Source organism: Rhinolophus hipposideros (genome assembly GCF_964194185.1).
Source record: "Rhinolophus hipposideros genome assembly, chromosome: 8".
NCBI lineage: Eukaryota > Metazoa > Chordata > Mammalia > Chiroptera > Rhinolophidae > Rhinolophus > Rhinolophus hipposideros.
The window spans coordinates 63,122,220-63,146,322 of NC_138054.1; the positions used below are offsets into that span (position 1 = coordinate 63,122,220).

The window sequence follows — 24,103 nt, forward strand, 5'->3', positions numbered from 1 at the left end:
TCAGAATTTGAAGGTTCTTCTCCAATGTCATTAGTTTCCAGTGTTGCTGTTGAGGAATCCAAGACATTCCAGGCCTTAGTCCTTTGTGATCTGTCTTTTTTACCCCCCTTTTGATAGATTTTAGGACCTTGTCTTTATCCCTGATGTGAAATTCCACAGAGATCTGTCTTGATATGGGTCTTTTTCATTCAGAAAAAGTGTAGCATACTCTGTGGGTACTTTCATTCTGGACAATGTATGTCTTTCATTTCTGAAAATTTTTTCTTGTTTTAAATGTTTTTTTCTGCTTTCTGAAACTTCTGTTATTTCAATGTTGTGTCTTCTGGGTTTATCCTCTAATTCTGTCTTTTCTCCTATTTTCCATTACTTTCTCATTTTGTTCCACTTCTTGAAAGATTTCCTCAGCTTTATCTACCAGCTTGTCAATTGAAGTTTTTAAAAATTTTTTTTCTAAGTTTAATACATAAGGGCTCTTGTTCTTTAATGTTACTTTATTATACATAGATCTTGTTTACGTTTCATTGATGCAATATTTTCTTTTATATTTCTGAGGATATTATACTTATATGTCTGTGAAGTTTTCTTTTCCTTGAATTCTTTGTTTACTCCTAAGTTCCTTTTTTGTTTGTTTTGGTCTTCTTCTTTAACATCGATGGCCTTTTTCAAATGTCTTGTGGTCCTTTTCTTTGCTTTTTTTAAAAAAGATTTTATTAGGGAAGGGGAACAGGACTTTATTGGGGAACAGTATGTATTTCCAGGCCTTTTTTCCAAGTCAAGTTGTTGTCCTTTCAGTCTTAGTTGTGGAGGGTGCAGCTCAGCTCCAGGTCTAGTTGCCGTTTTCTAGTTGCAGGGGGCACAGCCCACCATCCCTGTGGGAGTCGAGGAATCAAACTGGCAACCTTTGTGGTTGAGAGGACGCACTCCAACCAACAGAGCCATCTGGGAGCTCAGTGGCAGCTCAGCTCAAGGTGCCGTGTTCAATCTTAGTTGCAGGGGGCGGAGCCCACCATCCCTTGCGGGACTCAAGGAATTGAACTGGCTACCTTGTGGTTGAGAGCCCACTGGCCCATGTGGGAATCTAACTGGCATCCTTCGGAGTTAGGAGCATGGAACTCTAACCACCTGAGCCACCAGGCCGACCCTGTTCTTTTATTTTTTTACTTGTGGTAAATGTACACAACATAAAATGTATCATTTTAACCATTCTGAGGCATTAAGTACATTTACATTGTTGTGCAACCATTGCCATCATCCATTTCCAGAACTTTTTCATCTTACCTAATTGAAATTCTGTACCCATTAAACACTAATTCCCCATTCCCCTTCCCCCAGCCCCTGCCAGCCACCATTCTACTTTCTGTCTCTATGAATTTGACTACTTTAGGTACCTTATATAAGAGAAACCATACAATATTTGTCCTTTTGTGCCTGGCTTATTTCTTCAAGGTTCTTAATGTCTTCATGAAGAGATGTCTTTTGAATTTCGTCCATCTTATTGCATGTCAGAATTTCCTTCCTTTTTAAAGGGTTTGTTTTTATTTAAGAATGAAATACTAAAAAGCTAATCTGAAGCTCCATGTAAGTGGGCAGGACATGTTAACTGGAGGCTTTCACTGAAAAGGTGGTAAGATAATGAATATCTTTTTTATTGGTAACCGTAAAAGATCTGTATTTTTAGGTCTTTTTTGAGGTCTTGTCAGTTTCTTCAGAGAAAATCTCCCTAACTCTTGCCTGGGGTATAAGCGTGGTGGCTTAGTGTTCAGGGAACTGAGGTGGAGAAAGGGGTTGGGACATCTACCTGTTAAGTAGACTTTTCCTTAATTCTGTTTTCAATAAGGGATTTACCCTAATCCCAGGTATGCTTAGTGTTCCCTGAGTCCAAAGCCTCTTTAATTGTTTCTCTGGACTGATGAATTGACACCATCATTTGTTTAGGGTGGGGGAAGGGTAGTTCCTGGTTGCTTGGGGGTTGGGGGAAAAACTGGGGATCTCACTGCCCTTTCTATAGACTTTCTGCCAATCCTCCTGTTTTCAGCCTATCCCTCCATTAATCCTCCCTTCAGAGATGCATTCTGCCTACAATTCCTGGTCTTTCCAGAGTGCAGTGTTGCAAATCAGATTGCTTTTTTATTGGACTTTCTCTCTTCAGGCTTAGGTTTCAAATTTTTGCATTCTACCAAGTCAGATTCATCTGGTTGCTTTTTCTGTATTAAAGTTTTGTTGCTATTACCTGCTGTTGTTTCCTCCCCTGATTTCTTTGCTATTATGTGTTTATACCTTTAACAATATATTGTATTGCCAATTTGGAGTGATTTATAAATGGAGTGAAGAATCACATGTATTTAATCGACTATTTTAGCTACCGTACTCTACTTGCCTTTTTTTTTTTTACCCCATAGACGCTCTTCAGAGAGAAATGTCCATGAGGCCCTTAGCTGTGCAAAGTCTGGGCCTGCACTATTGGCCTCGCCTGGAAGCTTGTTAGAAACGCAGAATTCCACGTCCCAAGCCATACCTAGCAAATAATCTTCTGCATTTTACAGGATCCCCGGGTGACTTAGAACCACATTAAAGTGTGGGAAGCACTGATCCAATTCACTGTGCCTGCTACAATGCTTGACACATATTAGGTGTCTTCTGTTGGATGATCAGAAATTTAGAAAAGACCCTGTAGTTGGAAATACATTGTTTTGGGATCGCGGTATAGGTATTATTTGAAGCTATGGGAGTAGATGGGAGGATAGAAAAAAAGAAGGCCAGGGAAATACCAGTTTCAAGATGCAGATGAAAAAAAGAGGGCCTGAGCACTTAAGGAAGAAGAGAGGCCCAGAGTCCGTAAGGTGTGCGACAGTGAGCAACCCACTGTGGGTCAATAGTGTCCTTCCTGGAGAGGAAGTGGGGAAACACATATTCTGGGAAGACACTGAAGTTATAAAATTGTTTAATTAGTATGTGGGGAGAATGATCAGGGAGGACAGTTCAGAGGACATAATGGAATGATCAGCAATGAGAAGATGTTTTAGTGGGGAGGCAGCTCAGAGCAACATTGGGGTGAGAACACAGGAGATGACAGGTAGCTAAAAGAACTTCCGCTTTTCCCCACTTCATACTCCCCATTTGCCAGAGATTTCCTTTCATTCTCTTTTGGACTTTTTTTTTTTTTAATACAAACTGTTGCTTTAGTCTGGGACATTATATGTTGTGCCTTCCTTGACTCTCTAGATTCAGTCCCCTTATTTTTGCTCCATGGCACCCTGTTCTTTCGTTGTCTCTTTTTAAATTGAGACATAAATCGTTTCCTGTAATATTCACCTTTTACATATACTTTGAAAATACTTTCTCTTTTACTGTGTTTAACCACAGTATAGTAATTGTGTATTTCACTTATTTGAATTGCCCACTGGACTGTCTTGTTACTGTCTTTGGCATCTAGCCTAGCACCTATAGCTAACAGCTAATAGTTATTGATTGCTGTGTGACATATGACATATCTTAAGTTTACATATATTAACTCATTTACTCCTCATAGGATGTAAGTACTGTTTTATGGATGGAAGAAACAAAAGCTTAGGGGGAGGCTGTTAGCTCAGTGGGTTAGGGCACGATGCTCGTAACAACAGGGTTGCCGGTTCGATCCCGACATGCATCCTTCACAACTAGATTGAAACAACTACTTGATTTGGAATGTATGGATCCTGGAAAAACACACTTAAAATAAATAAAAGATAAAAAAAAAAGGCCTAGAATAAGTAGGTCCTCAATCAGCACTTGTTAAATGAACATGTTTATTGAATGTGTACCAGGCACTGTGCTGCTGTATGTTTGGTTACAGAATTAAGAAAACCTTTAGTCAGGGTTTCAGATAGAATGTTGGTTACAACTTGACCCTGAAATGGGGCAAAGATAGCTGGCTCCTGGTTTTATGGTACTTGGAATCAAAAGGTTTAAAGGCCTCTGACTTCGCTTAGTGTATAACTAGGTGTGCTTCATCTCTTCCCCCAACACAGATTGGACATACGTTCAAATACTGTTTTAACTTTTCTTCCATTTTTGATTTAAAGCCATCCTTCATAAAGTCAAATCCCATCATAGACTAGGAGGGCTGAGATCTGCCATTCCTCCCTGGTCTTAATAAGTACCTAACTTTAATTCTTAATTTAAAAAAATTTAAATACTTTATTTGGAAATAATTTCAAACTTACAGAAAATATGCAAAAATAAGAATACAAAGAACACCCATATGTCCTTTACCAGGTTCACCTGTTGTTAATATTTTACTCCATTTGCTTTATCATTCATACTTTCTCTTTATAAAATAATACTTCTTTTTTCTGAACTGTTTGAAAATAAGTTATATTCATCCTGGCTCTTAACCCTTAGCTCCACGCTCTAACCAGCTGAGCTAACAGGCTATCCCAAGAATATTTCTTTACCTACCACAGTACACATTACAGTACCAACTTCAGTACATTGAACTTTGATACAATACTTTAATGTACTATTTGTAGATTATTTGTAGATTATGACCAAAGAAATAATTTTTTTACAGTGCTTCAGCCCCTGAATACTTTCTTTAGTAAAAGATATCAAAGTGAAGTTTTGAAAGCTTTTTAAGAACTCAGAAAATACAATAAATTAAAATTAAAAATTACTCATAACCTATTATTTTTGGTTGCTGAAACATACATGAAGAAAACATACATAAATAGGTAAAGCAAGTGTTCTTCTGTGATAACATACACTACTAACAGTTTGTGTATTCTTCCTGATGTCTCTATGCATGTATATACATATATACACACATACTCAAACACATGTACATATATGTATACGTTCATATATCTACATAGTAATTAAAGTTGAATTTAAAATATCTTTCTGTGTTGCTAATATTTTAAAACTTGTAACACAGTTTCTCAAAATGTAAAGAGAAATACTTTTCATTATTTCTTAAATAGAAATTAAAGTGCTAGCATTTTATGGATACTTATTTAGGAAAATAAGTTTGCTCAGGTACATTTTAACTTATCACTCAGCATTACAGCACTCACCCGATGCAAGAACCACTTTGTCAAGGAGTAGAAAGATAATTAGTGTACTCTAATTAGCTTTTCCTTCATTATGTCCCACTTGCCACACTTAAAATGTATGTGATTTGGAATTTTTTTACCTTTATAATATCATAATCTGGAAGCAACATACAGATATAAATCTGCTTATCTTCATGTAATTAGAAGGCTATTTAAGGTAAATTTTTATCCAGTAAATTCTGTAATTTACATGGGGATGGGAACAACTGCCAAAGAAAGCAAAAGACTTAGTTTGAAGACTCAGGTTTGTTTAATTGAACTAAATTTTAATTTAGTTGAACATACTCATAATTTTAGGAATAATGAATTATCTTGAAATTTACCCTTTTGGATTATAAAGTCCATAAGTATAGGGACTTTGTCTGTCTAGTTCATTGCTGTATTCCCGCTCTTAGAGTATATGTAGGAGTATTTAATAAATATTTAATATATGTAGGAAGTGATGATAGATAAGACTATAGAAATAAGGTCATTACTGCATCCATTTCAGATCTTACAGTGAACACATAATGATTGTGTTCTTTTAGCAACTTTATGTAGGAACTGCTTTGTAATCATTTCATTCTTATATTTCTTCAGATGAGAAAAAGCAAGATACAAGGAGGCTACCGAAAGCCCTATGTAATAGTTGTGATATGGTCATATGTTTGTTGATGGTAGAGCTATAGTGAACTATCATTATCCATAAATAGCACCTTCCCGGTGCAGTCTGGGCAAGTCAATTCAGTATAGAGCTTCTCCAGAGAAGGGTTATAGACAATAGCAAGTCTCTGTGACTGCTTTTGGTGATTCAAGTGTAACCCACCTGCTGATTCAAGGAGGCAGATTGATTCTTTTTGGGCCCTGCTGGTTGTGGCACTCAGCTCAGTAAAGACTAGGTTTGAGAAGCTTAGTGTTTGAACTTAAAGTTTCCCCAGGAGAGGATCAATTGCTTCTTTTACTGGGTTTCTATTATGCTTTGTTTTTACCTTTATTACAGTATTTACCTCATTCTGCTGAGTATTATGGTTAGGTGTTTCTATGTATCATTCTTCTAAGATTTGTTCTTTTAAGTGCTGGGAATGTCTTGTCTTTGTACTTTCATAGCTGTAGCAGTGCTTTGTATAGCACAAGTTTAAACTGTTAATCCTTATAAGTTGATAAGTAGAAGAATTTTAAATTTTGCAAAATTAGAGTTCAACTATAGCTGCTTTCATAAGCAATTTCAAATCCTTTTTAAACAAGGTTAGGAAAAAAAAGTATAGATTATACCAAGTTCTTCCCACCCTCGTCTAGTAATTTCAGAAGTCTGATTTTTTTTTTAATTAACAGCTTTATTGAGATATAATTCACATACCATACAATTTATCCACTTAAAGTGTGTGTATAATTCCATAGTTCTTTAGTATATTCACAGAGTTGTACAACCTTTACCACAAGCAATTTTGGAACATTTTCATTACCCCAAAAAGAAACCTTGAGCACATTAGCTGTCATTCCCTTTTTCCCTTTAACCTACCCAGGCCTAAGCAACCATTCCTCTATTTTCTGTCTTTATAGATTTGTCTGTTCTGGGCAATGGAATCATAAAATACTTGGTCTTCCATGACTGGCTTCCTTCACTTAGCCTACTGTTTTCATGGTTCATCCATGTTACAGCATTTCATTCCTTTTGGCTGCCAAATAATATTCCATTGCATAGATATATATTAATAGTGCATTCTTTTTATTCATTCATCTGTTAATGGACATTTGGGTTTCCACTTTTTGGCTATTATGTAATGCTATATGTAAGTTTTTGTGTGGATGTATGTTTCGTTTATCTTGAGTATAGAGTAGGATTGAAATTGCTGGGTTATATGGTGACTCGACGTTTAACCGTTTGTGGAACTGTCAAACTATTTTCCAAACAGTTGTATCATTTTACATTTCCATGAGCAGTGTGTGAGAGTTCCAATTTCTCCACATCCTCACCAACACTATTACCTGTCTTTTTGATTATAGTCATCCTACTGGGTGTGAAGTGGTATCTCGAGGTTTTGATTTTCATTTCCTTGATGGGAATTGAGTATCTTTGCTGAGTATCTTTTCATGTGCTTGTTGGCCATTTGTATGTCTTCTTTGGAGAAATGACTATTCAGATCCTTTGCCCATTTTTTTTTAAACTTTTATTTATTTTAAGTGTGTTTTTCTAGGACCCATCAATTCCAAGTCAAGCAGTGGTTTCAATCTAGTTGTGGAGGGCGCAGCTCACAGTGGCCCATGTGGGGATTGAACCAGCAACCTTGTTGTTAAGAGCACCGTGCTCTAACCAACTGAGCTAACTGGCCACCCCTTTTGCCCATTTTTAATAGGGTTATTTGTCTTTAATAATAATTCATTTGCAAGAATTCTTTATGTATTCTAAGTACAAAATTTTAAAATCAGATAAATGACTAAAAGATTTTCTCCCATTCTATGGGTTATCTTTTTACTTTCTTGATGATGTCCTTTGAAGCACAAAAATTTTTTAAATTTGATGAAATCTAGTTGATTTTTTCTTTAGTTGTTTGTTAGTACTTTGGGTGTCATATCTAAGAAACTATTAAGATTTAAGCCTGTTTTCTTCTAAAAGTTTTATAATTTTAGCTCTTGTATTTAGGATTTTGATGTATTTTGAATTAATTCTTGCATATGATGTGAGATAGGGGTCCAGTTGGAGTTTTATTTTTATAAAGATTTTATTGGGGAAGGGGAACAGGACTTTATTGGGGAATAGTGTGTACTTCTGGGTCTTTTTTCCAAGTCAAGTTGTTGTCCTTTCAATCTTAGTTGTGGAGGGTGCCGTTCAGCTTCAAGTTGTTGTCCTTTCAGTCTTAGTTGTGGAGGGCCCAGCTCAGTTCCAGGTCCAGGTCCAGGTCCAGTTGCCATTTTCTAGTTGCAGGGGGCACAGCCCACCATCCCTTGTGGGACTTGAGGAGTTGAACCGGCAACCTTGTGGTTGAGAGCCCACTGGCCCATGTGGGAATCTTAACTGGCAGCCTTCGGAGTTAGGAGCATGGAGCTCCAACCACCTGAGCCACCGGGCTGGCCCTGGTTGGATTTTTTGGCATGTGGATACCCAGTTGTTCCAGCACCATTTGTTAAAAAGACTATTCTTTCACAGTTGGATTGTCTTGACACCCTTGTTGAAAATCATTTGACAAGAAAGAGTTTCTGTTCTGAAGAACACATTCACTTTGTTCCCCCTTTCCCTCAATATTGTTTAACTTTTTTGTTAATTAAAAAAGTTTTTTTGGAACAGTTGTCTCAAACTTAGAGAAAAGCTGAAAATACAGTACAAATAACTTGATTTTCTTGAATCTTTGAGAGTAAGTTGCCAACATCATGCCCCGTAATGACCATTTGTATTTCCCACAAACAGGAACATTCTTCTACATAACTATAATACAACCATCAAAATAAAAAAATTAATATTGATGCATTACTGTCATCTCATTCTCAGATTCAGGTTTTGTCTGTTGTACCAATAATTTCCTTTGTAACGAGGATTCAGTCCAGAATCACACCTTGCATTTAACTGTCATGATTATCTTAGTCTTCTTCCAATCTGGAGCAGTTCCTCAGTCTTTCTTGAGTTTCATGACCTTAACATTTTGGAAGATTACAGGTCAATTCTTTTGTAGAATGTCTCTCATTTGTGGTTGTCTGATGTTTCCTCATGATTAGATTCAGTGTATGCATATTTGGCAAGAATGTCACAGGAGTGATGTTGTGTCCTTCTCAGTGCATCCTATTGGTGGCCCATGATTCCACTATTACTGGTGGTATTAACCTTGATTCCTTGATTAAGGTGATGTTTGACATGCTTCTCCACTGTTATCTTAGTCTTTTTAATTGTGTGATTAATAAGCCTTTTGTGGGAAGGCCCCCTCTGAGATTATATAAATTCTCCTTTTCATTAATTTTTTAGTTTTTTCATTTATTCGTTTATATCAGCATGGACACATAGATTACAATTTTTAAAAATGGCTTATATTCCCTTGTTATCTTATTTGTATTGATGCTCCAATTGTTCTAAGTTTGGTAATGGGAACCCTTTGATTTTTTTTTTTTTTTTGTCATGGCCCCTCATTCTTTGAGCAATTGCTTACTTTTTGGCACGATGTTCCAGGTTCATTTGATACTGGCTCTATCCCAGCCCTGGAATTCACCATTTCTCCAAATGGTTTTTAGTAGAGAATGGCATTAGAAACCAAGGTCTGGGTGCTAGGTGTGCATATTGGGGTGTTGCTGGTCCTAGGACCTCTCAAGGGGCAGAGCTAGGGAACAGTTTTCCCTATAAGTATAGACTTAGGTATGTCTATCTCTGTCTAGCTAGCTAGCTAGCTAGCTATTGAATTCCACGAGTTTACATTAATAGCTGCAATTCCTGTCCAAATCAGAGGGTTCATTCTATTTTTCACCTTTCTATATTTGTAAATTCCTTTTTAGACTGTGAGAAACCTGGCTCCTACTATCTTGAGTGACTTTATGTATTTGATCCACCTCTTTGTATACAATCTCTTATAGCAGTTGCTGCATTCCCCCTGCTACCTCTCATCCCCCACCTAAGTAGAAACTCTCTTTACCCTTATCTGGCTTTGCCCTACTGCTTTGGGATGCCCACTTCCAAAGACTATGTCCTTATTGGCTTGGTTCCAACACTCTGTGCCACCTGGGCCCTGTGCCACTGCCCTTCTTACTTCACTTAGCTTCAACACCCCATGCCAGGCTGTCCCTGTGAGAATCGTCTCCTCACCCTGCCCAAGCTCTGGGATCCTGTGCTGTGCTGCCACCCTCCTATATGGACATACGCCTCCCTCAGCTAACTGGCTCTGACATCAACTCTTGGCCATCACCACCAGCCCCACTTAATGGCTTTTAGACTAAATAATTTGTGAAGGGGCATTGCATTGTCTTTGAAAGACAGTGAAGTTTTTTTGGACATCTGTTCAGAATTAAAAGTTAGTTCTTTATAAGAATGGAAAAAACCTAATTAGCTTGAAAATTTCACTTTTCAGACAATTGTTGGTATAGTGCTAAAAAGATTCCTTCTTTGGCTAATGTTTGACATTTAACATAAAATAATACAACTTGATTTATAATTATTTGAATCTTAATGTACATTGGTTAATGAGTAGTTCCTGATTGAAGAAATTAGGAAACAAATGATAATTTACATCTACAAAATAATATTCATTTCTCTTCTAGCTCTTCCACCAAAGCCACCTAAGCCAACGACTTCAGCTATTACAAATGGAATGAAGGACGGTTCTGTTTCTCTTCAGGATGCAGAATGGTACTGGGGGGATATTTCAAGGTAACTAGAATGCTACTATAATTGAATGCAGTTTTTAAAAAATCATTTTTGAGAATTAGTGGTTAAGATAAAACATTTTAATGTCCCACTAGGTGTCATTTCAAAGATTAACATTTAAGAAATTGTGTGTGAGAACCTTTCAAAACTTTCTAAATGCTCTTCTTCCCACAAAAAAGTGACAAGAAAATCTTGAAATTATGGGTGATTGTACTTTTAATACTATATTGAGGATAGATTTCTGAATAAATGAAACATAAATTTAAGATAGTTACACAGCTTTTAGGGTAAAAGATACCTATAGGTACTTAATTTTCCTTACCTTTCTGTTTCTAAGGCAGTGGTTCCACAATCTTCACATACACAAGAACCAATTGGGGTGGGGCTCTGGAATCTGCATCTAACAACCTCCCCATGTGATTTTGATGCTTTCTTCACACACCTCATTTTGGGGAACTGGACTCTAGGACAGATTTGATTTTTGGGTAAAATGTGGTTTTGGAAAATTTTGAACCTAGGGAATGGAAAAAAAAAGTTTTAAATTTGAATATTGTATTTTCTTGTCTTTAAAAAGCACTATCCATTTCTGCAAAGTCAGGTTTCAGGTTGATGCTGTATCCCTCAATATGCTTGTCCCTCTCTTTTTCTTGTCTGTTCTCTCCCTTTACCAAAGGGCATTTATTTATTTAGTTAGTTATTTAGGTACCACTTTAACCATCTTTAAATGTACATTTCAGTGGCATAAAGTACATTTATGTTGTTGTTCAACCATCAACACCGTCTATCTCTGGAGCTATTTCATCTTCCCAAAGTGAAACTCTGTAGCCTTGAAACACTAACTTTTCTCCTATTCTCTCCAGCCCCTCCCTGGCAACCACCATCCTACTTTCTGTTTCTATGAATTTGACTATACTAGATACCTCATATAAATGTAATCATACATTATTTGTCTTTTTGCCACTGGCTTATTTCACTTTGCATAATGTCTTCAAGGTGCATCCATGTTGTAGCATGTGTCAGAATTTCCTTTTAAGGGTGAATAATATTCCATTTATATATACATTTATTTATCTGTGCACATATATACATATATCTGTATATATATGTATATATATATATGTATATCACATTTTATTTACTTATTCATCTGAACATTTGGCTTTGATGAACATTTGGGTTGTTTTCAGCTCTGGCTATTGTGAATAATGCTGCCATGAACATTGGTGTATAAAGGTTTGTTCAAGTCTCTGCTTTCAGTTCTTTTGGGTATAGACCCAGAAGTAGAACTTCTGGGTTACGTGGTAATCCTTTAGTTTTTTTGTGAAAGACAATATATTTTATATTAAAATTAGAAAATTTTTATTTTAGCATTGTACAATAAAAGGGTCTATTATATTTAAATACCGTTTAAATTTACATTTTAAAACTTGCCCTATAATTCAATTTATGCCCTGCCATTTCCTTTGAGTGTTCTAGTGTTGTTTAAAATACTAAATCAGCTCTGCAGAAGAATTTGTTAGTATAAATTCATATTGGAGAATATTATTTTGAAAGGTTGTGAACTTAGTGAATTTACCCCCTCTGATTAGACACAGCTGCCACTGTTGCTTAAATATAACCTTCTTTCTAAACAGCTGCTGGTTTTTCCTGAAACTCTACAAGTTCAGACCTGCCTAAGGAAACCCTAAAGGCTTAATGGAAACACTATTCCCTACAGACAGTTGAAATCTGGAAGAGTTTAAGAAGCAAATAGCCCTTCCTTAGATTGCATAATAGCAAAAATCAAAACACAAGAGTATATCTAAGGGCAGGAACTTGGTGACCTCTGAAGGCCCCCATTATTCTATAACTTGCCATATATCCCCTTCCCAACTAGCCTTATTTATAATATATGAAGAGGACAAACAATGCTTACATGTTTAAAATTTTTCCTATAATTCTTCAGGGAGGAGGTAAATGACAAATTACGGGACATGCCAGATGGTACCTTCTTGGTTAGAGATGCCTCAACAAAAATGCAGGGAGATTATACTTTGACTTTGCGGTGAGTATTTTTCAGCATTTTGGTTAGTTTTCTACTAGCATTATTTATGTCTGGATATACAAGATTTCTGTATTTTATTTAAATCTTTATATACACATTTTTCATTTTTAAATTTAATCTAGATACATAATTTTTAGTTTCGTTAACTAACCTTTTTCTGTACATTAAATATTTATATGTCTTACATAAAAATAGCTACATTTTTAATTTTTATTTAGCATTAAAATGAAAAATCTAAAATCCCCAAATGTAAGGAAGTAAGGAGTATACTGTTGACCTTATGAGTGAAGTCGAGGTAATGTGCACAGCCTAACGTTATTCATGATATGATGGGAATCCTCCTCTATTAACCCTATTACTTTTCTTAATGCAGACTTCAGAGAGTAAAACTCAGCCTTATTTAGGCTGAAATGTAGAAGATAAAGCAATTCTCAGGCTATATCATGCCGTGCATGTGAGCATATTAGAATCTTATAAATGATGGATGTTATCACTTTTTATATTTACAAAAATGGGACATATATTTTAAAAGATTAGGAAAACTCTATTAGATATTTTCACATTTAATTTAATGATTAAATGATTTATTTCCACATCTATTTTAATGATTGAAATAGCCTAATTACAATAAAGTCTTGTGATTTTTTTAAAAAGGGACTATCTAAAGAATAATGATAACAGCAGCAACAATAACAACTCCCTTGTAGTAAGCTTTTTACATGCAGTATCTTACTTATTCTTCACAGCCACCTTAGGAGGTAGGTATTCATATTTCTATTTGATACATGAGACTACTGACGCTGTTTAGAAACTTGTCTAAAGACACATAGCTAGTCAGTAGCAGAAGAAATGTTCAAATCCAGATTTAAGTCATAGGAGAGAGTATAGGGCCAGAAGAAAATTCAGGTACCACCTACTACATTTTACATAGGGTGACAGTTCTTGATTTTCTACTGCCAGCCCAGACAGTTCTTTATTTTCTACTGCCAGCCCAGACCTTTCTCTTGAACTTTAGATTCTTCAAGTAGGCTGCTGGGTCATCTGGTCTTGGATGTTCACTAGGCATTTCAAACTTACGTCTAAAAGCAAAATGTTTTTTTCCCCATTCAACATGTTCTTTTTATATAGCCTTCTTCATTTCAATAAATAACAACTTTATTCTTTTAATTGCTTAAGATAAAAACCTTGACATCATCTTAATCTTGTCTCTTTTTCTCATAGCCATATCCAGGCTATCAACACATCCTGTCAGCTCTCTCTTCAAAATATGTTCAGAATCCCACCATTTCTCAGTCTCTCCACTACTGCTACCCTTGTCTAAAGACACCATTATCTTTTGCCTGAAGTATTTTAGTAGTCTCCCAATTGATCTTTCTACTTCTACCTCTGCCCACTTTGAATGGTCTCAGTCCAGCAGCTAGAGTGAGCCTTTTAAAACACAAGAGAGATGATATCATTCTGCTCAAAACCCTCTTGTGTCTCCCCATCTTACTCAGTAAAAGCCCGAGTCCTTACAATGACTTACAGGCTGTTAAATGATCTAAACTCTTTTTTCATCTCCTACTCCTCCCTTTTGCTAGTTCAACCCCAGCATCATTGGCCTCCTTGCTGTTTTTTGAACATGTCAAGCTTGCTTCTACCTCAGGGGCTTTGCACTTGCTATTCCTTCTGCATGGAAAACTTTTCTCCCAGATATCTGCTGTGCTAGCCCCCTCACTTTGTTTAGGACTCTGAACAGAATCATTTTCCTTGTGCAACATATGTAAAATAGCAATCACTCCATCCCCAGAACTCTCTCTTCCCTTTACTCTGCTGAATTTTTTTCCCACAGGACTTACTACCATTTGATATATCTAGTTGTTTATGTTCTATCTTGATGAGAAATTATTTATCCTCTTTATAAGCTTAAAGATGTAGATATGTTCCTTATGCTCCTAAACTGGAAGTTCCATGAGAGAATGGACTGTATGTATCTGGCTTGTTTATATCACAATATCCACCTAGTGTCATAGAGTTCCTGGCACATAGTAGATGTTCAGTCATTTTTTTGTGTGGAATGAATGAGTGCCTTTTAACTTTTGTCTAGCCGAGAGATCAGCTTGCATTTATTGTGAGTATATGTGTGGGTATACACATCTATATGATTATGTGATCCTACGACTGTACATTTTATAGGAGTAGTTCTTCATCCATTTAAATACTGATCTTCTAAGCATTATTTAAGTCAGTACATAGATTCAACACTATTGTGTTTGACCTTTCACAAATCCCAGTGCGTCATTTATCATGTGTAATAGCATGGCATAAAGAGATATAGAGGCATATTTTCCCCCTATTAAGTCTGCATGTGGCTATAAGAAGAGTTGAGTGGGAATGGTACAGTATTCTGCTAAGGTATAATGAATTAACCTGATGTGGTTTTAGATTATACCTTATGGGACTTGCAAAACGTTGCCATTTTAAGCTTTGGTTATAAATTACTTTTTAAAGGACCACTGGATAGAATTCAGTAAAGGAAAGTGGTTGCAACTATTCAAGCATCAAATTTCACTCATCTGATATAAATGGCTCTTCCAAAGCTATACTTTGTAAAACAGTTGAATGACAGTTGAATCATTCACATACTGTGATGGCATAAATAAATAGTGATTTCTAAGAATTATAAGCAACTATAAAAGACAAAATAATGTAAATTGCTAGATAAATTACTATAAATCATTCAAAGAGCTAATTTTGTTTGGTCATTAACAGTAAAACCTTGAAGGTGTTGGTGATTATGTGACAAATGTTTATCATCCCTCTTCATACACAGGTGGTTTCTGCTTCCTTCCACAGACATACAACACATAACATTTAGGTCCTAAAGAGATTGTTTCTGTTCTTCCTGAAAATATATTGACAGAATTTAAGTTAGAAAATTCATTCAAAAAATAAACAAAAGATACAATACACTTCTGTTATAGTTATTTTTCTTAAGTGAGTTAGCCAAATTTGTTGATAGTGAATGCTGTGTAGGTATGTTGACCTTTAGTAATGAAGATAGACAGAAGAAATAGTTATAAAAATAATATGACATTATATATACTTTTACACACATAATTATATATGCCTTTTCACTAGTTCCAGTCTCATTAACATAATAAAACTTGATTATTATGTGATATCTAGCTTTCATACTATCTCTATATGAAAGTAGTACTTCAATAGAATATTTTTAGGGGAAAAATGTACAATTGTTGTCTTGTTCTTCACAGGAAGGGAGGCAATAATAAGTTAATAAAGATCTATCATCGAGATGGTAAATATGGTTTTTCTGATCCTCTGACATTTAATTCTGTGGTGGAGCTCATTAACCACTATCACCATGAATCTCTTGCTCAGTACAATCCCAAACTTGATGTGAAGCTGATGTATCCAGTGTCCAAATACCAACAGGTATGATTACAGACGTTCTTGATAGTTACTCAGCAAGTCATTGTTTAGCAGCGTAATTTGATTCTAATTTACCAGGCTTATCAGTTAAAAGAAAAAAGAAATCTAGTCATTTTTAATTTTCTACTGAATATTTAAGAATTTTAGAACTTTATGACAACTATTTCTTAATAGCATGTTGCATGTATTTATTGACTTTATGTAAAAATACTTCTGTTTATATTTCCTATTTATACTTCATTTCTTATTTTTAAAGTATTAACTATTTTGTTGTGATCTAAAGGTTGATCTTAGTATTAAAAGGATTTAGTGCTTTTGTATGCTTGATATTAATACAGTGGCTTAAACTTACAGTAGAAACACATTTTAAAAATAAATAGATGTGGAAAATTCATGTCAGAATTGTTAACATTTCTTTTTTGTGTGTGTGTGTGTTTGAATTCTTTTTTTTTAATTTATTGGGGTGACAATTATTAGTAAAATTACATAGATTTCAGGTGTACAATTCTGTATTACATCATCTATAAATCCCATTGTGTGTTCACCACCCAGAGTCAGTTCTCCTTCTATCACCATATATTTGATGCCCCTTACCCTCATCTCCACCCCACCCCACCCTCCCCCCAAAAGTCTTTATTTCTTTTCTTTTCCCGCATAGGATCAGTTGGTAAAAGAAGACAACATTGATGCAGTAGGTAAAAAACTGCAAGAGTATCACTCTCAATATCAGGAAAAGAGTAAAGAGTATGACAGGCTATATGAAGAATATACCAGAACATCCCAGGTTAGTATATTTTTGTTGTTTAGGCCAATAAGTATGCAATGTTATATTTCCATCAGATTTTGTTTAATTTACCTGATAGTCTTTAGCTGTCTTAACATTTTAAATAGTCTTTTTGAGACTTTGATGATACAAATTCCTCTCCCATTCATAAATCACTTTTTTTATTGGTTAAGGATATATTTTATATCAGTTAGTATTAACTAGATAAGGATTGATTGCAAGTGACAAAAAATTACAAAATAACAAAGGCTTCAGATAGAAATTTATTTTTCTTTCATGTATAGATAGGACAGGGGTGTTATGGCAACTCCACAGTCATTAGGGTTTAGGGTTCTTCTGTGTTGATGCTTTGCTCTCTGTGGAAGCTGACTTATTCCAATATCAGTCATAACAACCATATTCTAGGAAACAGGAAGGAAGAATAGGAAGGAGAAAGGAACGTTCCCATTTTTTTTTTTTTTTTGGATACTCTTCACTTTATTTTACGTTTTCTTAGCCATTGCAGAATACATTGAAGTGAAAATTCCCAGTTGTACAAAATCCCTGTGTGAGAAACGGAATGTGTCAATCTGGCTAGTGGGTGCTGGCCAGTTTGAAGCGAGCAGGCCAGAAGGGGCTGGGAAATTCAAATGATGATTAGCATATCAAGTAGTCAAACCCTCGTTCCCAAAGCAGCTCCTCGGATGCTTTTCTCGAACAGGGACGTTCCCATTTTTTAAGGCTACTTGGTAGAAGAAACACAGACTGCTTCCCCTCTCCTCCCACTGGTAAACATAGCTCCAGATCACAGCTAGGGGGAGCTATGTCTAGCCAGTGGATGGAGAGTGGAAGCCTTAGCCACTAGCAGGAGAGGCTAAGAAAGCTGGTTTTTATCTGGTCAGGTGTGCACAATTAAAATGTGGGAGTTTACTGAGGAACAAGGAGCTAATGGAAATGGTGGGACCACCGGTAGTCTCAGCCACATAGTTTTTAGATTATAAACCTTAATAATATCACTTTTATCACATTTATGATATAAAGCAAAATTCTGGAGAATAATCTGGTTTTTTTCCTAGAACTACTTTGACTCCCTTTAAGTTACACTTGGATTGGTTTAATTCTCCGTGAGTTGTTACATAATATATAAAAGGTGCTAGGAATTTTTATGAAGGTGCAAGTCTTCAGGGAAGTTTTATTTGTTGCGATATTTATGTCAACAGTGGCCTCAGAAAACATTTTACTGGGTTTCTCATACACAGTCTTTAGAAACATAGGTTATTACTTTGAACATCAAATGCTGTATAGTCGCATTAGTCTGTGTTGATCAGTCCATGGTATAGTAACGTTTGTTCATTCTACTAAATTCAAAGTGAATATTCAGGGCAATAATAACTTGCCTGAGTCCTTTCTAGGAGATAACAATAATGGGATTGTTCCCCCCTAAGTGTTTTCTATTTCATAGACTTCTGCCCTTATCTTTATTATTTCCTTTCTTCTTTCTTTCAATTTAATTTGCTCTTCTTTTTCTAGCTTCTTAAGGTAGAACTTTTGTTCATTGGTTTTAAAACATTTTTATTTTCTAAAACAAGCATTTAAAGCTACAAATTTCCCTCTAAGCACTGCTATTGGTGTATCCTACAAATTTTGTTATACTGTTGTTTTCATTATTCAGTTTAAAATATTTTCTAATTTCCCTTGTTATTTCTTCTTTGGCCCATATGTTCTTTAATTTCTAAGTATTGGGGGCTTTTCTAGATATTATTTATTTCTAATTTAATTTTGTTGTAGTCACTGGTTACAGCCTTGAAATTTATTGACTTATGACCGAACTAACACGTGCCTTATTTTTGTAAACATTCCATGGGCACTGATAAAGATTAATATAGTTGTTGGTATAGCTCTATAAATATCAGTTAGGTCAAGGTGATTGATGGTTCATTCAGATATTCTGTATCGATACTAGTTTGTTTTTCTAGTTCTGTCAATTACAATTAATATCTTAACTGCATAATAACGTAGTATGAATAATACCAACTTACTATTCAATAAGTTTTCAATAGTGTATAAACACGTTGCTCCTGTACATCTTTGTCCCTCTCCCTTTATATTATTTTTACCAATTTTTACCAATTTTTATACATTGTGTGCCCATTAACATAGATTTATAATTATTGTTTTATGTACTTGTCCTTTAAATCATATGGGGAAAAAAGAAGTTACAAACCAAAAGTACAATAATACTGGCTTTTATATTTACCTGTGCAGTTACATGTAACAGGTTCTTTATTTCTTCATGTGCCTTTGAGTTACTGTCTCATGTCCTTCAGCCTGAAGGAGTTTCTTGTAGGGCAGGTCTATTGGTAATGAACTTCCTCAACTTTTGTTTATCTGGGAATATCTTAATTTCTCCTTTGTTCTTTTTTTTTTTCCTCCTTCATTCTTGAAGGACAATATTGCCAGATATAGAATTATTGGTTGACAGTTTTTTTTTCTTTCAGGGTATTAAATATACTATCCCACTGTCTTCTGACCTCCATGGTTTCTGATGGGAAATCAGCTATTAATTTTATTGAGGATCCTTTCTACATGATGAGTTATTTCTTTTGCTGCTTTTAAGATTCTCTCTTTGTTTTTGACAATTTGCCTATAACATACTTGTTTTGTATATCTTTTATAATTGTTAGCTGTGGAATGGTGAGTCAGCTATGAGCTATTCCAGTGTTACTGTAACTCATGGTGCCTTGTTCTGACCATAGTATTTATGCTCTTGATTTTTCCAGCCCAAAGCCCTTTCTCGTATTTCCAAGTTAGTGTGTGTGGAGGGCAATGTAAAGACAGAGACTACACCAAGGACCTCAGGATTGGTGGAGCTGATTAGGGGTTATTGGCTTCTGAGGATTACAGATTAGTAATGAGATACAGTACTAATTGGGAAAAGTCTGGGATTATAGTAGCCAGAAATGCTGTAATGGTCCATTTTTTCCATGAGGTGTTTGGTTCCATTTTATTTTTCAGGTTTTATTACTTAATTAGTTATTCAGAATGATTTTAATATTTTTTTCTTTCTATCTGATACTTACACTGTGTCTGTGGTATGCGTCAGTGTGTATGCTTCTTTTTTTTTTGGAGGTGGGGCATATTGGGGAACTGTGTTTATCCAGGACTCATCAGCTCCATGTTGTCATTGTTTTTCAATCTAGTTGTGGGGGGCACAGCTCAGCTTCAAGTCGAGTCGTTGTTTTCAATCTAGTTGTGAAGGGTGCCCATAGGCCGATTCCTCACTGGCCCATGTGGGAATCGAACTGGCAACCTTGTTAAGAGCTCACACTCTAACCAACTGAGCCATCCTGCAGCCGCGTGTATGCTTTTTTTCATACTGCAAATTTCAGCTTCTCTGTATTCCTTTAGCTCTTCTAGATGAATTATCTGTGATGAAGCCAGTGTTTGGGGTAGAATGGAAAAAAGTTACTAAGGCATCTTCAATTTGAATTAGCATAAGTGGTCAACATTAGGGGATGATGAAGTGATCACATGTAGAATGTTATATAGCTATTAAAATCATTTTTTCAGAAATTATTTAAAAATTTCCTGATTTTTAAAAAGTACAAAAGTTACACAAATACATATGCTAAATTCAATATAAAGTATTGCTGAATTCTGTATGAATTATTGCATACAAAGTAAAAGTCCTCATTCCTCAGAGGCAACTGCTGTTATTACGTGCTTCTTAGGAATTCCTGATGACCTGACAAATGCTTATGATGTAGTTGGAGGGCAAGGCGACGGCAGGTAGAATTGTGTGTACAATGTGATTTCAGCTGTGGGTGTACCTGTTCACTTGAAGGGAAGACTATGGAAATATGCTGGGTGGTAGAGTTAGAGGGATTTGGGAAAAATGCAGTTAAAATAGAAAGAAGGAAAGACTAATAGAAATAATAATGTAAATATATATATTATAGCAAAATGGTGTTTTCTTTTTAGAACAATGAAACAAAATTATAACCATCAAAAAGACTGAGGGAGGGACCCGCCCAGTGGCTCAGACGGTTGGAGCTCCATGCTCCTGGCTCCGAGGGCTGCACGTTCGATACACACATGGGCCGGTGGGCTCTCGACCACAAGGTTGCCAGTTCAATTCCTTGAGTCCCGCAGGGGATGGTGGGCAGCGCCCCCTGCAACTGGGATTGAGCACGGCACCTTGAGCTGAGCTGCCTCCCGGATGGCTCAGTTGGTTGGAGCGTGGACTCTCAACCACAGGGTTGGCAGTTCAATTCCTAGAGTCCCGCAAGGGATGGTGGGCAGCACCCCCTTCAACTAGCAAGGGCAACTGGACCTGGAGCTGAGCTGCGCCCTCCACAGCTGAGACTGGAAGGACAACAACTTGACTTGGGAAAAAAGTCTTGGGAGTACACACTGTTCCCCAATAGAGTCCTGTTCCCCTGCCCCAAGAAAATCTTAAAAAAAAAAAAAAAAGACTGGGGGAGGTCTATATTTACTGATTTTAAGTGATTTCTAAGATATATTAAGTAAAAAAAAAGCAAGGTATAGAAAAATATATGTGGTATACTGTCATTTATGGTTAAAAAAGAGTATAGAGCGCTATGGTTAAAAAAAGAAAGAGTATACAGTATATATACGTTTACACATTAATATGTGCTCAGAATATCTGGTCAGAAACTTATATACCCTCTGCGTAAGATAATGAAGACTGAGAGTCCAAAAGTAGAAAACTTACTCTTTATTATGTATTTTTTATATTATTTTTAAATTTTTTTTTCTGTGTGCAAGTACAACATTCTTAAAATACATAAAATGAACTGAATTGGAATTTAGGAGATTTATTTTCTAATCCTGGTTATGTTAGAAAACTGTTTATGTCCCTTGAAAGAGTCTGTCTGTGCTTCAGTTTCCCATTGATCTATAAGATGGAGATAATGGCAACCCCAACTATATTGGACTGAGTGTGCGTGTGTGTGTGTGTGTGTGTGAGAGAGAGAGAGAGAGAGAGAGAGAGAGAGAGAGAGAGAGAGAGAGAGAGAGAGAGACAGCGACAGAGAGACACAGAGAGAGAGAGAGTGAGAGAGAGAGTGAGAGAGAGAGGGAATCTGGTTTAAAATGCTCACTATAACCATGCAAAACCATTTATTGAATACGTAGTCTGGGGATGATACTATGCTTGACTAGAAACACAGAGGGAGAGATGAGACACTATTCTTCAGAAGTTTATTGTACTCTGACAATATTTGTTAAACACAGATGTGCATTAGTCAAAATGGCATATTTTAATTCCTTTCCTCTGCATCAAACAAAGCAATGATGGATTACTATATTTGTGTGTGTATATTTACTTAAAGGGCAACATACAACACTATGTTTAATCTTATAAAGAATATTGATTGAGTAAAAGATACAAAAGAATACATATGTGTATTCATATAATGTACAAAGCCAGGCAAATGTTAACTTTACTTTGGATGAGAGCATAAAGTGATAAAACCGTAAGAATTGTAAGGAAATCTTCTTCGTAAAGGGCAGCAGGATAGTGTTATCACCGAGGCAGGGGGAGGTGGAGTGGGAAGAAGCAGGGCATTGTGATCCAGAAAGGATACACAGGCCATTTCTGGGCTTCTGGGAGTGGATGCTCATTTTATAATAATATGTTAAGCTGTGCATTTGTTTTGAGCACTTATATCTCACACTAAAATGATAAACATTAAAGGCACATGGCTGTATGCAAAAACAATATGGATATTTTTGTAGATCAGAGGTGCAACGGGAATTCATTATAATAACCATGAATGAAACTTTCAGATTTGGAAATCAGCAGAGGCAACCGAGAGTTTGACCTCCCTGGTATTTCCTTCCAGTCTTTTTTGCTGATTTCTCCACTTTTCTAGTTGCTTATTTACTCTGGTGATTTCAAAGAGTCTCATGGTTTATATACATTTATATGCTAGTAAACTCCCAAACTTATATCTCTGGTCCTTCTGACTTCTCTTAACTGGAGCGTCATACATCCAACTGCCTAATTCAACAGCTTCAGTTGGATGTTTAATATATATCTCAAATTTAACATGTCCAAAGTAGAATTCTGATATCCCACCTCAAGACTGTTCTACCCTTTGCTTTTCCCATTTCAGTTGAGAGCAGTCACATCCTGGCTCAGACCAAAATCCTTGAAGTTATCCTAGTAGACTCTATATCATACCTTGCATCCAATCCATCAGGAATTCCTGTTGACTTTACCTTTAGAATATACCCAGAATCCAACCTCTTCTCATTCACTGCTAATACCTTGATCTAAGCCACTATAATTTCTTGTCTTGATTTACCACAGAAACCTCCTAGGTGGTCTTCTTGCCCTTAACCATGCTCCCTTTCCCCTGATCAATTCTCAACCTAGCAGCCACGTGATACTTGTAAAACATAGGTGTGATCACAGCACTCCTTTGTTTCAGACCCATCTCTGATTTCTACATTTTACACAGAGTGAAAGCCATAATCCTTTCTTCAATGCCCAGTACGATCTGTGCCTCTCTTCCTCTCTGACCTCATTTCTTAAAACTTTTGTCCTTGCAGTGCTCCTGCCACACTAGTCTCCTTGCTGTCCCTTGAAATACTAGATCACTCTTTTACCTTCTTGTGTTTGCACTGGCTATTTCCTTGCCTGAAACACCTCTCACCCCCAGACCGTGACCTGGCTAACCCCTTCATCTCCTTGCAGTCTTTGCTCAGATGTTGTCATCGCAACAAGACCGGCCTGACAACTTTATTTAAAATTGAGACTCACATTCCAACCTTCCTTTCCCAATCTACTTTTGGTTTTTCCATAATATTTCTTACCTTCTAAAAAACTATATAATTTACTTATCATGTCTGCTATTTATTGTCTGCATGACCCCTTAAACTGTAAGTTCCAGGAGGGCAGATATCTTTATCTGAGCTTGTTCACTTATGTATCCCAAATTCTTTAAATAATGCCTGGCATAGAGATAGTGTTCAATTATTTGTTGAATGAATTTATGCAAGGTAAAGAACCAAAAGCACTCCACGCTTCACTAGGGCCTGGAGTCAAACTCATAATATGAAGTGGGGTCTACGCTAAACCTCCTGTGAATAGAGGCTGGGAAAAATGGCCACTGTTGCATGTGGCTTTGGAGCTGCATATCTGCCTTTGGTCATGGCTGGAGAAAGCAGAGAAAGCTCCACATGCTGCCAATATGTTCAGTAATATTGGGGATTTAACAGCAGATTATTAATTCTGAGCAGCTGAGATGAGGTTGGGTTCTGGACTTGGAATCCCTGGTTGGAGAGCTGGGTGTTGGGGGTAGATGGAGGCAACCAAAAGCCAGTAGGTCGAAGCTGGAAGAGGGCTGAATTTCTCTATGTGAGAATTGAGAGCAAGACTTGAGATGGGGCTAAACAGAGACGAGCCATGAAGGCTTAAAGCTTTGGGA

At 36.3% G+C, this 24,103-nt stretch overlaps 1 protein-coding gene across 5 annotated transcripts in view; it reads left to right on the forward strand.

The window, feature by feature from the left end:
• LOC308500685 (phosphatidylinositol 3-kinase regulatory subunit gamma) overlaps window positions 1-24,103 on the forward strand; it is a 75,167-nt gene that overhangs the window by 29,078 nt on the left and 21,986 nt on the right. For 3 of the 5 annotated variants that reach the window (XR_013993764.1, XM_081055898.1, XM_081055899.1), the window contains exons 2-5: window positions 10,302-10,410; window positions 12,353-12,451; window positions 15,706-15,886; window positions 16,542-16,667. Coding sequence is in view for 4 of the 5 variants with exons in the window: in XM_081055898.1 (XP_080912024.1) it covers window positions 10,302-10,410; window positions 12,353-12,451; window positions 15,706-15,886; window positions 16,542-16,667 (515 nt within the window). In the remaining variant the exon portion in view is untranslated. The remainder of the gene's footprint in view (window positions 1-10,301; window positions 10,411-12,352; window positions 12,452-15,705; window positions 15,887-16,541; window positions 16,668-24,103) is intronic. The other 2 variants (XM_081055901.1, XM_081055900.1) reach the window with 1 other exon arrangement.